General features: G+C 40.2%; 1 protein-coding gene across 1 annotated transcript in view; it reads right to left on the bottom strand.

The window, feature by feature from the left end:
- RASGRP1 (RAS guanyl releasing protein 1) overlaps positions 1–10596 on the bottom strand; it is a 37472-nt gene extending 26876 nt beyond the window's left edge. Inside the window, exons 1-2 of the mRNA XM_063398819.1 lie at positions 10157–10596; positions 7766–7935 (exon numbers count right to left, since the gene is read on the bottom strand). Coding sequence (XP_063254889.1) covers positions 7766–7935; positions 10157–10188 — 202 coding nt within the window. The 5' untranslated portion in view covers positions 10189–10596. The remainder of the gene's footprint in view (positions 1–7765; positions 7936–10156) is intronic.
- Between the last annotated feature and the right edge of the window lie 6996 nt (positions 10597–17592).

Below are 17592 nucleotides of genomic sequence, written 5' to 3'. Positions count from 1 at the left end.
AGCCAAGACAAAAGTAAGGATAATATGCATCCAAAAAGAATAATACCACTCTTTTGTGTGAGGGTAGGGAACACGAGGGGAGAAAAATCTCTAGGGAAAATTATTACCCTCTCTCAGAAACAGCTTTTGGAAAGCTACATCTTGCAGAAAGAGCTCTAGGTGGGTAATTTGAAATGAAAACAAGGAGATAAAAGCTCTTGTCAAAGGCAACTGGGATGATTTTCAGAAATTAAAATATACTTTGAGAGAAAGCAAATGCAATGTGGGTGGAAAGCATTCCATTAGCCTTGGAAATTCAGATGAGGTACATAGAAGAAGATAAAAAGTTTGCACACACGGATGCATACCACACATCGTTCTACATCATATTTAAAATATAGATTTTAGCAAATTTAGATGCAAACTTTTTAATCAAATAGTCTTTTTCTCCAAAGCCTACAAAACATAATTTGAGCATTGTACTTTTTCCAAAGCTTTAAGTCATGATACTGGAGCCATGTGGATTTTTTGAGCTGCAGGCAACTCTTGAATAATTCACGTGTAATGCTTGGCAACACAGCTGTGCTAGCATAGGCACTGATGGATAGGAAAAAACAGACTCCCAGAACAGAACCAGAAAGTTCTGAGGCCAGTGCCCCGTCTGACCACTGAACCCAGATGTGTGCTTAACCCTTACACTGCAGTGTTTTACAGCAAGCTTCCCTCTAACTGCATGACTGATCCTGGGCCAGCCAGTCACCACATCCAAGGAAGTGTGACGCCTGTCCCAGCCAAAGGTTCAAACTGCAGCATCCCAGCAGACACCAAGCTGCTTGCCTCTCAAGGCCTTGAAGAAGTTGCAGATCTCTCGGGTCCCACTTCCTGACCTCGATTTTCATTACTGCTGCCTGCTCCAGCTCTAACCCTGCTCTAATATTCCTCACTTATAGTTTCACTTACATACCTAAGCTTCCTAGTCCTGGCTTTACCTTTAGGTGCACTTCAGGAACTGGTGTTGACAGACTAACTTCTAACCCAGCAGCTGGGGATGCCTTCTCACACTGCCCCACCAGCAAGGGGGCTGGAGGACACAGCCACAGGAGCTGACCCAACAAACCAGTGGGATACTTCATGTCATATCACATAATGTTTAGCATTTAAAAACAGGCTGCAAGTTTGTCAGGACTGCTGCTGCTTGGGAACTGTCTGGGTATCAGCTGGCTGGTGGTGGGCAATTAGAATATTTTGCATTGGTAAATAAAAATTATACTGATTTTTCTTGAAGTTATATTTAGAGGCATGAAGATAAAATTTGCAGTCATATCCCTGTAGTAAATATAAGTAAATATATAAATAAGAGACTGCTTTATGTAGAAAAAAGTCTCTAAGTTTTCTTCATTTGGTTTTATTGCTTACTTCTTGGCTTTGGAAAATTACATTGAAAAAAGTGAAGTCAAATTTGCTAAATAGAACTTTATAAAATATATATATATAAAGATATCTAAAGTTCCTTTTCTTTGGGAATTTTTTTCAGACAACAGGTTAAAAAAAGAAATCGCTTTCATTTTGGTACAACCACAATTAACTTAATAGTTAGCTAAACAGCACTTAGAATTCTCCAGAGCAGTAACTACTTTTCTGTTCCCACAATGTCATTAATTGAACATTAACATGGTTTCTGTTGCCAAGCAATACTAAGGTTTCTGCACTGTATTTGACCAAACAGCACTCAGATTACTTAACACACAATCATCAACAGCATTTTCACACAGAACAGCTTTGTGAATAAAATTTAACTACTTGGTGGGGCGGAGGGATCGGAGACCTCAACATTCAGCCCAGGCTTCAGGAACAAGAGATAGAACCCTACAAGGATGTGCAGCATGAGTCAAATACAAGTGATTGTTGAGGCAAACCTGAGAGGAAAAAAACAAATGGCCATAGTTGCATTCTGTGGGTGTGCATATGCCTTGGAAGAATTTATTGCCTTTGAATATATAGTAAATTTGTTATATAGTAAATTTGATAAAAGGATAAACTCAGTAATTGAACTGATTGTTTTAGTAGTTAATTGTATGTTTGAACAAGACTGGAAGAACCTATTTATGTTAAAAGTAGAGGGGTTTTTCCAGATAACACACATGGGGAAAAATGGACAGTTTTCATTTTTTTCTGTATTTTAGAGGAGAAAATGCCTACAGATCTAAAGAGTGAACTCCAACTTTCCTGTTTCATTGTTTGTAAGGTGCATGCAATTTGTACATGATTCTCAAAGAATTCCTAAGTCTCAATATGTTTTTGCATGATATTGATATGAGCAGTATAAAAATATTATCATTTCACATGATAATACATACAATACATACAAGTCAATAATGTAGTTATTTTTTATTCCAGAAAATGTGAACTATGACTGACTTGTACCGTTTTAGGTAGCTTATACCTAAGAGGCCACCAGCACCTCTGTGAGATTTCTGATTTCTATCAAAACAATTTTGTGGCATCTTTCATCTGGATTAGTCTGGATGTAGTTTCCAGTGTTTCTAAGGTTTGTTTACACACGTCACTTTATCACACATTGAGGCAAAAAGCTATTTTAGCACAGATCAAACACTGCAGAACAACTTAACATCACAACCTATCCCTAGACCTAGCTGTCTATGACTATTATGACCATTAGAAGTTGCAAATTGCATTAGTTTCACGTAAATTCCATTAAGAACATTGGTAATCTTTGAAGTTGTAACTTTCCACTTCCTTTAAGTCCTCCATGGCTTAAAATTGACCTATATGTATAGCAAGTAGCTCCACTGCAAACAGTTTATCACGGATGAGCTTTCACACGGAATTAAGGTACATCATCTGAGAAATATTTTTGTTGCTTTCCTAAAGCCCTTTACTTACTTCTCTTTAAAGAAACCAAGCACAGGGACACTGTACTGAGATATGCATGTGAAGACGATACTTCTTGATTTCTTTTTAACTCAAGTGTCTCAATTGTAGGACAAGCATAGGTCATCCATATGCTACAGTAAACACATTTCCAGGACTCAAATGTAAGAGGCAAAGAGTGAGATCTTGTACTCAGAGGTTAAGGACAAAAACACCTTCATTAAAACAATATCTTGAGCTCTCATGGAATTTTCAGCTTTTAAATGATCCTCAGATTTTTTTTAGGAAAATATAGCGTATTTATTTTGAATATACATATTTATTTTAATAACGTATTTATTTTGAATAAATTACAGCTTTCAAGTGCTCTCTTGGAATTCTTTGTTAGGTAATTCTGGGTAACCTTTCGGGACTTTACTACAGAGCAAACAAGGAGATATCAAATTGGCGCAATGTTGAAGACAAATGTCCTGATTGCAATGGAGTCTTTAAATACTTGTAAAAACAATTTAAACAAATATTTTGTGTGGGCAAGGAAAAGGCCCTTTGACCCTACACAGTTTATAAGCTTGACTACATGTTAAAATATCTCATTGGATCTTTGAAAGATATGTTTGTTTAAAAACATAATCACCCTTAAACTTTACTCTAGATTTAAAAAGGTAAATTTATAAGCTAAAAATAGACACAGTCAAAGGAAAGAGACAGGGACGTCTTACCATGCACTAACATACTGTGAAGTTACAAAAAAAAGAAAATTTTCTAGATTAGAAATTGACTTCACAACACATATTTGGAACTTCAAGTTCACAGTAGCATGAGGATAGCCCAGGGTGATAAATGTCAGAATATCTAGCAGATATAAAGTTAACAAATCAGGTATCCAGTGAAGTGAACACTGTTAATACATTTTTCATCTCTGATCTGTAACACTTTCTGAACTAAATATTTTATGCATTTATGTAGTCTCACAAAGGTTACTATAAGAACTAGACAAGGTTGTGTTACTAAGCATATTCTTCCTGTTTTCTACTGACCTACCAGCAAGCTAAACCCTACTGTGCTGGTTTCAACAACAAAGCTGATACCTCTACAACTAGCAACAAAAGAGGAGACAAAGCCATATTGACTTCCAGAGAACTGTCTGCCAATCAAAAGTACATTTTTCCAGGCATTTTATGTACTACATAATGGAAAAAAAGTGGAGGGGATTAAAATCACTGTTCTATGTAAAAATCCACTCCAGAATCACAGTCACTAATGAAGATTTCCTCCAGAATAAATTACCTCCCTCCTGAAGCTGTCATATTTCAGGCCAAGATCTATTAACTGCTTTTTTGATTCCCTGAATTTACAACTTCAGCCATTTTGCTGCCAATGGAAAAATCTGCTTTTAATTATCTCTTTATGAGCTTTTTGTTCAGGATTAATATCTGATGTAGAGACTGCGGTGAATCTAACCTTTCTGCAGCTACTGTCTTTTCTGTTTTTATAATCATTTTATCCCACCTCCTGCTCTTCCTTGCTATGCACTCTCCTCCTTTCTTTCTCTTCTCCTCCCCTTCTTTTTTAGGGGAATCACATGTGATGCTTGTGTTCTCCAATTCTTCTTGTCAATCCAGATCATAGCAGTAACACCATCCTGTAGCTACTTACAATGTTGGGAGGTCTTCTGAGACATGTTTTGGAACATGTTTTAAATCACTGACCTGTATAACCAAATGTCTTTTCTTAAAACTGGTGAGAGTGGTTTCAAGCCTCTACAGATCTTCTCCTATGAAGGGACCAATATTCCATTCTAAGACACTTCCTACCTTCAATCTCTCATCCTGCTATTTTTCCCCCAAACTCTTGCCTTCACTTATATCCTTGCTTTTTTCTTTACTTTCTTTACTTTTGGCAACTCATTTGCAGGATGATTCATCTTTGTCATCCTGATTCAAACTTCCATGGGACTTGAAGAAACTTCTACTTTTAGCATCTCCCCATCATGCTGTTGAATAAACACTGGTATGATGCCACTCTTTCAGATGTAGTGACCGCATACATGACTTCGAACTACCTCTTAAGACCCTCACTGCTTCTGTCACTAAGGCACATGCCTGTCATTCATCATTCCAAGCTAAAGAAGACCAAGTTTGAGAGGTGAAAGAACACACACACTAATCACCAAAGCAGGAATTTAAGTTAACTGCACAGACTAAGATTTTGGATTATCTTGGCTCTCTGACCAAATCATTCCGCAAAATATCTTGGAATACATTTACAATACTGCAGCAAAGTTTAGTCATCTCACTTTTAACTTCAATTTAGCATATTCCCTTCCTCCTTTCTTCTCCCAATCCATGTTGTTAGATAAGCTACTTATGCTTGTGTTCTTCACAGCTGTGTGTGTTGTTTCTTAACACCTTCTTGGATAGACCTTCTTGTGATATTCTCCGCACATACAGCAAAAGGCTGCCAACTTCTCCTTACATACCACTGTTGACAGCAGCTTCTCTTATACACTGTTTGCTTTTTCCAAACTTGTATGACTGAGTCCAGGAGTACAAACTCAGCTTGCATCCATTACAGAGCAATTGTATCTGTACACATAATACCAGCAAGTGCAGTGTAATGTGAACAAGATGCAGTTTACATTCTCAAACGTGACACATCACCACCTCTGTCTACTGCCTCTTGTTCTCCTGAAGACTAGACAGCAAATGAATCAACAGCTCTTTCCAGAAAGTAAACTTCAAATGTACAATGTCTTTGGGGGTTCTGTACTTTAAACATTTGAATAAAACTTGCTGAAATCACAATAATGACTTCACAGAATAATATACAAAATATTACAGGTCAGCATATCCAAGACTGAGGATATAATCTCAGCCCAAACAGAACTATTATAGCATAGACATTGGAAGATTTCAGTACTATGCATGAGAAGAAACTTGCTCAATTATTCAGATTTGTTCTACTCATTCTGCAGCTATGCTTTTTTCCCACCATTTTTCTCCCGTCCCCCAACCCTCTTGAAAATCTCAGATTAAAGTTTTTTTTCATCTCTTCCTTTATTGACACAATGATGTGAACGAATTTTGCACTGGTTCTGGTGATAGCTGCAAGAGCCTTCTTTAATGAACTTCAATATGCAGGTTATCTAGTGTTTTAACAGTTGTATTTTTATTTAAATATCTTAATGGGAAGTTCCAACATAGCATTAAGAAGATACATCATTTCATAGAAGATGTATAAATACAGACGCTGCTATGAATTGTCCAATTAAGGGTCTAAACCTCTGCAGCACACAGCATGATTTTAGCAGTCCTTAGTGAGTTATAATGATGCTTGCTGATGCACTGCAATCAACCTTGCTTATGTAAAGCTTGTCAAGGGTCAAGAAAACCCTATCCAGTGGACTACAGTAAATTTTCCAGCTGAAGTGTGAAACCCCTAAGAAAGACTCACATATGTGTAGCTGAACTGCACAGGTATACTTGGTTCTCTTTGTTACCCTAGTCCTTTTAATACACTGATGCTCCAGAATCTGAGAACATCTAAGCATGTCTAGATTGCTATACAGAGTATTAGCCAGAAATAATCTCCTGCTCAGGGTTTCATCTGCACTGCTTCAAATCAATCACTTTAATAACCGTACTAGATTTTTATAATGTGACATATATAGTATTGTTTCTTCATTAAAATGTGGAGACATTATTATTGGTCAAGTAGTCACAATATTACAACTACCTGAAGGTCTTATGTTTTAGATATCTTATCCCACTCCTATTGAACTGAAACTTATAAAAATATCAATCAAAATTTGTTGAGGAACTGGGGCTTTATAGCAGTTCAGTGTCTTCATAATAATGAATTGGGGAAGAAGCAAAAAAGAAGATATTACTGACAATTACAGGTTTCACCAGCCTTTCTCAGACATGCATTTCTCTGCACATGCTGATTAGAAGGCTTTCAAGTTTAAAAAAATCCCGTTTTAAAAAAATGCGAAAGATTAGTCATTGTTTACACAGTATTTATGCACTGTACCAGCAGATCAGCACGATGTGTTACTATTTAACTGTATAGATAATTATTTTGGAGCTGAGTAGGTGTTCAAGTACATTTATCAACTAAGGACTACTTCTGAAACTTTGCCACATATACTTTGGGAGAAGCTCAAAGCACTGAAAGACTCAGCATTAACAAACAGATGTGCTACTTAAAAGCAAGTTATTCAGAATCACTTTAAGTTTCTTCAGTAATAATGTATTTTAATAATACTGAATATAAACACATTTACTAATGAAAAAGTTGGAAAAGGAAACTAGGGATACATGGCTTAGGCAATGGTTAAACTTATCCATATTTCAATCCTTATTGTAAAAGGACAAATGGATAAATGATCAGTTAAAAAAATACAGTTGTGATTTCTGTTTGGATTCTTTCTCTTTTGTAAAGAAACAACTCAAAATCTATACTGATAATGCAAAAAGCAATCCAGTGTTATCTCACCTATCTGAAAAATTGCCCTTTTTGTATAAAAATGTTTAATATGAACATGCTGCTTACATGCATTATAAGAATGTTATTGCAATATGCAAAAATATAAAGCTAAAGTTTACCAAATTGGTACTTGAAGGAAGAAAAAACTACTCTTAGAAGGGTAGATGATTGGAATTTGTCCAGTTCCCTCAAGAAGAAGCAGCAGTTACTCTAATCTCTCAGCATATATTACACACTTCTGCATAAACACATCCATCAACCAAAAATACAATCACCTGTAGCACAGACAATTCTCAGTTAACACCTTTCTACTCCACCAACAAATCAATTTAATTCCCTACTAAGGGATTTAAACGTAGCCAGGACAGAACCAAATTAATATGACTAAACACCTCCAGGCACTCACCAAAAGACTGAATGCAGGTTTCAAGAAGGTCTTCCAAAGTGGCTCCTTTGGCTAGGTGCCCCAAGGGCACCATCATGACCTGAGTGTGATTTGAGAGGCTGGGACAGTGGCTGCCCTGCTGCAGCTCCAGCGCTGATTCAGGGGCAGTGCTGCATGCTTGGGAGGGTTGCCTAGAAGAAAGCACAATAGTGAAGTAAATACAAGAAGGTAGAGTGGCAAATTTTACACTGCATGGAAAAGGAGGAGAGATTTAAAGGACAATTAACTCCTTCTAGTCAGGGTGCTGAAAGACATAACCCTCCCACTTAATATGTACACCAAAGGGATTGCTCATTAAGTGACTTTTTTTTCTGCTAAATGTCAATTTTACAGCACATGGTTGTAGAGCTCCCTGAATGATCTGTCAGGATTATCAGAAGTCTCGTTGGAGAGTACGCAGTAACCTACCAAGAGATGTTTGTGTGCCCAACAAAAGTAAGGGGGAGAAAAAAATAACTATTATATACATTGAAAAACACCAGACTAGTTTTATTAATTTAATTTGAAAAGTCACTGTTAAGTAAACAAAATGGAGGAGTACTTCACAATCAAAACAAATATATTCATTTTCATCTATTCTATATTATTATTTCCTATTAAGCTGCTTTAAAATAGAAACATGAAGAAATAAATGTATTTAATAGCAAATGTAAATGAGACCAAAATAAAACACATATCTAATTTTAGTCTTGTGCTTTGACCATATAATACCTTCTACTTCAAGAATGAGTATGTTTATGGATAATATTAAAGGCTATTCATTCCTTGCATACAAGTTCATATTTCTGTATGAAATAGTAAATTGGAACAATATTGTATTGATGAAAAGTGATGAAATGTATTTGCCTGCTAATCCAGGAACCACTGCAAAATCTGACTTGAGAGTACAACCATACAGTTCACAAAAGAACAACAAGCACTGCAGTTTTAGTAAAACTTGGGTTTATTTCAGGGACTCCTGAAATTTCAGGGATTCTTTGGGTCTACTTCAGACACTACACAGCCTTCCAGCTGTGACTCCAGCATCTTTAAGCTGCTGTCTTAAGCTTTCACATAACTTTTCTTGGAACACTATGCAAGACTCTGTTATAATCAGCTGACAGTCCCAGGAAGAAGAGGCATAGAGATTCCTCCAGTGTGTGTATTACATACAGCCAGTAGAAGTAAATCCACGGACATCCCCGAATAGACACTCCGGCATGAAGTTAAAAATAAGCGTGCCTTATGAAGACAGACTGGACCCTACCTAATCCCCGTGAAAGTCCAGCCTTTTCCTTACCTTTCTGTCTCTCCTGAGTGCTGGGAAAGCCACGAAACTGACCCTGGTGTCATTTACAAGCCAACACTGATGGCAGGCCTCCGCAGCTTCAAATTCAGGAAAATACACGCCTGACCCTTCAGAGGCAGTAACCATCGCTGAGCCCTCCGTAGCCAGGCTGACAGTAGCTGACATGCAAATGTTCCCTTCCCCCTTTTTCTCAATTTCCCTCTTAGCTTTGTGATCTGACTTCCTGTTCTCATATAAAAAGAACAAGGGCCTGATCAGCGTTCAGTGTTTTCTTTTCACAAGCTTAAGCCCCTCTCCTAGCTTTATTGCAGTGCCTCTTCAACACGCGACAGAGGATCCCAGCAAGTAGTACCAAAGTAGGAATTAAGGCAGAAGATATTTCAGGCTTTGGCAAAGCCCGGGAGAAAACCTGAAATTTCCACATCTGAAAAAAGTTTACAGTAATACTGTGGCCGACTTGGTCACGCTGGACAGGCAAAGCTCAGGCGGTGGCCCCTCTGGTTATTCCTTAGAACAGACCCTGTGGCAGCAGTCACCCGACACGACAAAAAGATGAAAGCGGGACTGAGGGGCAGCGGGGGCAGAAATGCCCGCTCCGCATTTCCATTTCTGCACGCCCTTGCCGGAGGGGAGCACATCCCAAGTAAGTGCCGTCCTCCCGCGGCCTGACCCGGCGCAGGTGCCGCTGCCCGGCGGGGCGGTGACAGCCGCGTTCCGGCCCGGCCGTGCCGCAGGTGCCCGAGCCCGGCGGGCGCCGCGCCGCCGCTCCCGCTCAGCGACACCGTAACCGAGGCGCTTCCACCCGCGCTGACCCGCCGCGCACCGGCATCCCGAAGGGCGAAACAAAATCCTCCCCCGCGCACCTCCTCCCGCGCTTCTTTCCGCTCCCTGTCCCGCTCGGGAGGGCCCCGGCCGGCCCCGCAGTGCCTCCCCCGCCGCGGGGACAGCCGCGTCCGCCCAGCGCGCACCGCACGCCGTCCGGCGCGGCGGCCTGACACCGAGCCCCGTACCCTCCGCCGCGGGGAGGGGAGCGACGGGGGCGTAAAGCAGCACGGCAAACTCACTGGTTTTCTCTCCTCTTGCCTAAGGTCCCCATGCCGGCTGCCGCCGCAGCTCCGCCGCCCGGCTGGCCGTGCCCGCAGCGCAGGGAGCGGGGCTGCGCGGGGCGGAGGGGGCCGGGCGGAGCGGCGCGGCCCCGCGCATCGCCTCCTCCCTGCCGCCTCGCCGCTCTCGCGCTCCCGGCTCGCTCGGGAGGAGTCTGAAACCGAGTCAAGTAGGGCAGCGACGGCGGCGGCCGCCACCCGTGACGAGCGCTGGCGAAGATCTTATCGGCAGGAGGAAGTACTGAGCTGGGGCTGCTCTTCTCTGAAGCCGCCGGCTTTACCAGGTACCCACACGCGCTCCCGGCTCGCACCGCCCCGCTCTGAAGCCGCCACAACTTTTTTTCCACGGCACCACCCCGGCCCGGGAGGGCAGGGCAGGACCTGCCCTCTCCTCCCCTCCCCTCCCCGCTTCTCCTCCCCAGCAAGGCGCTGCCGAGCCGTCGGGGCTCAGGCGTGCCTGAGCCGGGCCAGGGGGGCTGGCACGGCCTGGGCAGGGCCCGGCTCACCGGGAGGGGCCCGCGCAGTGCGGCTCCCGCCGTGGGACACGGGGCTGGCTCACCCCGTGAGCCTCTGTGCCGTGCTGAGGTGGAGGCACAAAACTGAGGTGCCCACCTTGGTGATTGCCATTGTAAAGGTTTAGCCGGCACCTTGTGCTGTCCCTCCAGTTTAACTGCAGAGCAAGGAAAAGGGGCCCCAGTGGGCTTTTTTATTTCATGGTTCTTGTATCACGATTAGGAGTTTGTGAAAGCTCTTCCACTCAACGTTGTCAACTTTTCTGCTTCTGAGAAGAAATGGCCGGGCAAGAAATCTGAAAGGGCAAAGCCACCCTATCTTATAATCGAGATTTGCCCGAATGGTCTTTTTTTGAGAAATATACTCAACAGAGCAGTACAAAATCCAGGATCCCAGGGATGCTGCATTATCAAGAGCTTATTTTCGAGCTCCATTTATGTTTTTAGACATTATTTAGTCATCATAAGGCCAATGTGCCTCACACCAAGATTCAGACAGATTTCATAAATTGATTCTTTAAGACGAACTGACAAGGTTCAGCTATTCAAAGTAATCTTTTGCCAGCAATCAGGGCACATTTCTCTTCAGGTTTCCAAAATGATCAATTTTGCTCACTTGCTTTTCTCAGAGGCAGTGATAAATACCATTATCTCAGCAGGGACTGGGGCAACCTGACTTTTGCTTTGCTGAAGAATTCCAGGTAAAAGGAAAACCCCTACATATTCATGGCAACCACATTCAGTAGGTGACATTCTTTTTACTAAGCTGTAAGCTCATTCCTAGCATAGAGCTTGAAGGCCACTGTGGTTTAAGAAACACAAATATATTCATATATATCCAAGGTCACATATCATGTGCTCTGTGGCAGTTGCGTTGTTAAGCCAATCTCCTGGCTGAATTGTACTTCAGAGAAGTACATCCCAGCCATCTTTGCTTTTTCTTTAACACATTTTCCTTGGGAAGTTCACATGCATGCATACATACACAAATAGATGGAGGTTTGACAGAAAGAGGGCTTTCTGCCTTTGTGGCCTGAAGGTAATCCATAAGTAAATCTTACAGAACACAATCTCATACAAATATTCAGTTTTAATTTATATGCCCAGACAGCAGTGTGACACACTGATCCTTGAATGTGACATTCTTCAGATGAAATGGTCTCCTAATGTAAAGGAGATTCATGCTTGGTTTGTTCTCAGAGGATCAGATATATGCTCTATGAAGATAAAAGCTATTTCTTCTATCAGAGCTTCAATCAGTAGTTAATTGCTTTAAAGTATAACTTAAAATACAAAGGCACCACACTAACAGAGTTGCAAGATACTCTTGGCTGGGATGGACCATATTGCTCCCAAGGGAACATCACCAGCTAGGTATTTTGTATTTATGTGCTCAGATTCCTGGAAGATTTTGCAACCATAGTAACTTATAAATTGGATTTTACCATCAGAACCAAGCGAAAACCATCTTACTGCCTCAGCTCAAGCTGGATGTTTGGAGTTCAGTTGTTCTTCAAGATACACCTTTTTCCTTCCAAATTACTGCAAGTCCACAAGTATAGCTTGGCCTTGAATCAGAGCAAAAGTAATTTTCTGAAAGCTGTACTTTCAAATCTATTTTAAGCTTATTCATAAAATCTGTTTTAAGCTGGGTCCATACCTGCTCTTTACAATTGGCAACTAGTGAAGTATGTACTACCATACAGGGGGTTGAACACAAAAACTAGTCCAGGCAAAAAACTAAACTCAGATAACCTAAATAAAAATTATACATGTTCTGCCATACAGTACTAATTATTTAATTCATTCCACCACCCACTCATATTAGCTCAAAGCCTCCATCTCCTTTCCAGCAGTGCTTCTTCCCTGCTCAGCCTGTATTGGTGCAAGGGTCTCTCCCACCCTAGGTGTGGGACTGCACATTTGTTCTTGGTCAGTGCATCGCTTCAGCCTGTCTAGATGTCTCTGGATGGCAGCCGTGGCCTCAGGTATACTGCACTGTCATCCCAATTTGATGCTGCCTGCATCAACTTGAGGAGAGAGCACTGCACCAGCTCCCCCAGCACTGCTCACTGCTGGTCCCCAGTCACAGTAAAACACCTACTCCCTGAGCCTGACCATTCAAAATGCTTCTTACTATGTATGTATCAAGTTGCCCATCCATTCACACTTCCCAAACTGAATGCAATAGTAGTTTACAAAATCAGGTTGAAAGCTAAAACTTACTGAACCTAAAAAACAGCAACATCTGGAAATCTGTGTACTATTTCCTATATTATACTAGCTGGTCCAATAAAAGGCATTATCTATACCTAAAAGTCTTGTGCTGACTGTGTTTTTAAGCCACTGCAGTTATGACAGTGTAACCACGCAGACAGGCCCCTTGAGGACTTGTGAACTTCAAAATTCATGTCTCGTGTATGGGTGTTGATACTCCCTTTAACTATAAACCAAGGTATCATTTCTTTCATAGCACCTCTGCTTCAATTTAAATCATAGCATGGATATGTAGCAGGGGCAAATGAAGAGACATATTGGTGGGACTTGCCATTTTCAACTGTTTTGGTTATAGAAATTAGATGGCTTGTAGTCACTAGGGAATGAGGATTGGAGAAGTAAACTTATTGTCTGATGACTAAGATAGTTATAAATTGCTTGTGCATCTTCTATGGGCTCTAGAGAGTTCCTTGCCCTTTAGGCGACGATGCCAAAAAGAGCTTTGTATACATTTATTTGCTGTATTCCTCAGGTGCTGACTGGTCATTCTTTTACCTGCAGAAATTGCAGAAATCTGAGCATCCAGTAGTGAAAATTAAATAAAACCCATGTTCTTCAATCATGCAAAGGACTAAGTAATGCTAATTAGGTTTTTGTAAAAACCATGGTCTCATTTTGAGTACAACTTCTGTGGCCCTTCCCTTGTGTGTCTGTTTCCCCTTTTTATACAGGACAAACAACTCTAACTGTCCTTCCCAGCAGTAAGCAATAAAGTCTTTTTTATTATATGCAGTGGTGTTGGTAAATATTTATCCAATTGCAATTCTGAAAAGACTTGGATATGTGCCTGTGAGTCCATATATTCCAGGAATGCACATAAACACATGGGTTTGCGACCCAAATTAGAGGTTTTCTCAATTCAGTCCACAAATTTGAGACTGATAGATGAATAAATGCATCAGGCAGTGCATATAGTACTCCAGTTCTAGCAGTACTCTGACTGGGATTCTGGGCAGAGACAAATCCCCCAAAATGGCCAAATTCCTGTTCCCTTTTTCTTCTTTTCAGATAAATCTTACAATATGAAGTGAGCCAGCACAGTAAAATTTAGATATTTTTAATTTTTAATAACTTAAATGTTCCTTCTGTTTGCACTCTGGACTCCCTCAAAGACTTTAAAAATAGTCATCAGGGAGTCTAGAATTTACTTTAAGAGCTATGCCTAAGTTTATCATTGAGTGTATGTACAGATAATTTGCAAGCCACTGATTGGCAACGGTCTTGCACTATCAGCTATGTATAATTGAAACGTAGATTTTGTGATTGCTTTTAATAAAGAACATTTAAAAAAAAGTGGGCTAAAATTCATTCTTCTAGTAAAATTTAGAAAAAGCAATGAACATTTAATTTGATAATATATAAAAACATCAAGAGGTCTGATGAGAAAGGCGATGTTACTAACTGGTGGCATTCTTCTGAGTAGATTCACACTGATTTGTGTGGCTTTTAGGCTCAGTTCCTCTGCCTTTCTATTCATTCAAGATTTTGATATTTTGCTATTTAGGAGAATGCTGAAATATAGTAAACACTGATCATCTGCCTGCCTTGCATGCATTTCAGAAGCAGCACACAATGGGGCAACAAGCAGTGAAGGGTCATGATATTGCAAACTGAAATCTGAATTCTGTATCAATAAAATCACATCTATGTTGGCATCAGAAAAAGACAAAAGTTTTTATTTACTATAACTGAGTCCAACAGCATTGTTGTCATAATTTTTATTTTCCTCCAGTAGTGCAGAGCAAACTAGCTTTCTTTCCTTTATGATCTTTCAGAATAAACATATTTGGTCAGTTTTGATTTGGTTGCTTGCATGTACATACAGTTGACCTCCTGATTTTGACAGGAATACCACAAAACACCTTATTTCGTAAAGCACATGTGTATAAAGTATGGATAGATAAGGTGAAAAATAGCCAGTACCCTTGAAATACCTGTCCAGAAACTCAAGATACAGAAAGGAAAAGCACAACAATACTACTAAGAATGCTTCTTTTTGGTTCACCATCTGATTGAAGAGAACAAAATAGCTACTTAAACAGGATGTAGATAACATCATCCCAAACTCCCTTTGTAAACATTTTCCAAGGAGACAGTGATTAGGTACTTCCTTACAGGATCTCTTGGTCAGCAGCAAGAGGCCAGGCATCACTCTCTAGAAATATACTAAGTGTATTGTTTAAACATTTTAAAATTGGTTTCTCAGTTAAATTGTTGTATGTCAGTCCCTTTGAAAGTACAACAGGATGAAAGTTGGACTCACAGAAGTGTTGAGGTTTGTTTTTTTTAATGTAACGTTTACTTAATTTTTTTCTAAAATTATACTGGTCCTTCAAGTTGGAAATAAATGTAGATATGGTTTCCATGTGCTTTGTTTCTGGAAGACCTGCTTCAAAATTTCCAAACTGAGTGGACAAAATTTAATTTTGCTGCTGCAATGTTCAAGGTCAGTGATAATTTTGCCCTTGTTATTTGAAGTGACAAAGTCAGTGGCAGGGATTGTGTGAACAAGTAGGAGTGACAGCTCCTGCTGACTGTGAGGTGAGAAGAAATGAGGAGTAGTCATAGAGGTTTCAAAGGATGTGGGTGTGGTAAGTGGTGTTTCTCTACCCTTTCTGATTTCATCTGCAGGGCAGGAACCTTTTCCAAGGGGAGTTCACCTTGAAATGCAAGGTTGTGCTGATTTGAACTGAGCATTGAACTGAATGCTGAAAATGTAAGTGGACATGATATGCCACATAGACAAACCCCATTTTTCTCTACTGAGGGACTCTCCTGTTCCATCGCTTTAAGGGAAAGGTTCTTTGCTCTCCTCACGAGGTTTTGCTTGCCCCTCTGTTTCTCTGGTATGCTCATCATGGGAGTCAAATGAAGAAAGGGAAGGGGATGGAAGAAAGGGATGGAGAGGATAGGGAAGGAAGAGCATCTTCCCTCAAACCCGTTCCAGCAATGCATGGAGCCCATGGTTCTGGAGGATCAGAAGGAAGCAGAACTGGGCTCTTACCTGTGTGGTTACAGGTAATAGTGGCTGCCACGGGCTGGCTCTCTTCTGCTGCTGCTGGTACAAGAACTAACAGTGAGCTGACCGTTCTGTGAAAGGAAAAAATGATCTTAGTGTGGGCTGCAAATGGTAAATTTTCCAGCCATGTATGTGCATGAAGGGAAAGATTAAGCTCCCTAAGACTCCATGTTTCGCTCATGTGTTCTCGTGTTCTCAGTTAGTCTGTATTCTTATGGCTAGACCTGGAGGCTTTTTGTTCCACCTGCCCAGGAGGAATGATGATAGACTGAGTAATTTAACTGATGCCTTTTAAGTTGAGGAGAGCTGATATTTCATAATATATTTGGAGCTATTTAGAAAAAATCCTGAGGGTTTTTTCAAAGCTGTTTACAAAACTTGTTATCCATCACAGTAGTTTTTTGAACTTCTGTGTTGTCCCTGAAGAATATCATCAGGATAGGGCAATACACTGGTGAGTCCCTGTAGGTCTTACAGTTATGGTGAAAATACCTTGAAGAGGTGGGGAAGCAAAACTATTCTCAGACCCTCTACAGGAAAATACTTAAAACATTTTTGTTAACACCATCAAACTTATACTACAGGAACGGAATGTAAAACCTGATCCTCAGTCTCCTAGATTTAATAGACACTTTGAAATAAATGCTGTTGGGAACAGGATCAGGAAAATTATGCAATAAAGAAAATTTTAAGTAAGCAGAGAAAAAGTGGATATTGGTGGTCCATCGTGGTTAGACGTGAAATGAATAGAGGGCAATGTCAATTATTTAGAACTAAAATGATGTAAATTTTCCTGAACTCCTCAGATCCTTTCCTTTTCCCAGTTTAATACCTACTTATCTTTTCAATTTTAAAGCAATGTGTATTGTTTCCTGTTTTAAAGGACTGCTCAGAATAACAGTTAATATTGTTAAGTATTACTGTCACTTTTCTGGATTGGAAGCCTTGTCTATTGTTTACTTCAGTTTTAATCAGGGAGAGTAGCTGTAGCAGTACTGAACAAAATGTAATGGTGAATATATACCACTATCAGTGTTTAGTAGTTCAATATAAATAATTGGATCATTTGAAGGTATTTAGACAGCAATTCATCAAATTCAGTGTATTCACATTTAAATGCACTCTTATTGCAAAATGCCAAACAGGGAGCTGAAAAATCATATGCTGAAAATTAATCTTGTTTAAAATACATCCTTATTTATTAAGAGCTCATCTAGGGGCAAGGGTCTCTGTAAAGCCCTAGCCCAAGTATAGTTAGGTTCAAGAACTCCGATTATAGATGTCTCTGAATATCTAACTTAGAAAACAATGCACATTTGTCAAGATATGCCAAAACCTTTCAGGGCTAATATTTCTGCTTGTCAGTCTACAAGAGGGTTAGACAAAGTATCCAAAGCTTTTGTAGCCTCAAGTAGAAGGTCTTTCAAAACTGTTCATTTGCAGCTTTTTATTTTGCTTCTTCAATCATCTGTGAAAAAGGTGACAGTACCTTTCTCTATCCCAGCTGAAACCAGGTCAAACACTTCTGAAAGCTTCTTAAATCCTGTGGTATAAACATGAACTGTGAAGTCTTATGAAAACCTGAAATT

Source organism: Prinia subflava, chromosome 5 (assembly GCF_021018805.1).
Source record: "Prinia subflava isolate CZ2003 ecotype Zambia chromosome 5, Cam_Psub_1.2, whole genome shotgun sequence".
Lineage (NCBI taxonomy): Eukaryota > Metazoa > Chordata > Aves > Passeriformes > Cisticolidae > Prinia > Prinia subflava.
This window is presented reverse-complemented; position numbering and strand designations above follow the sequence as displayed.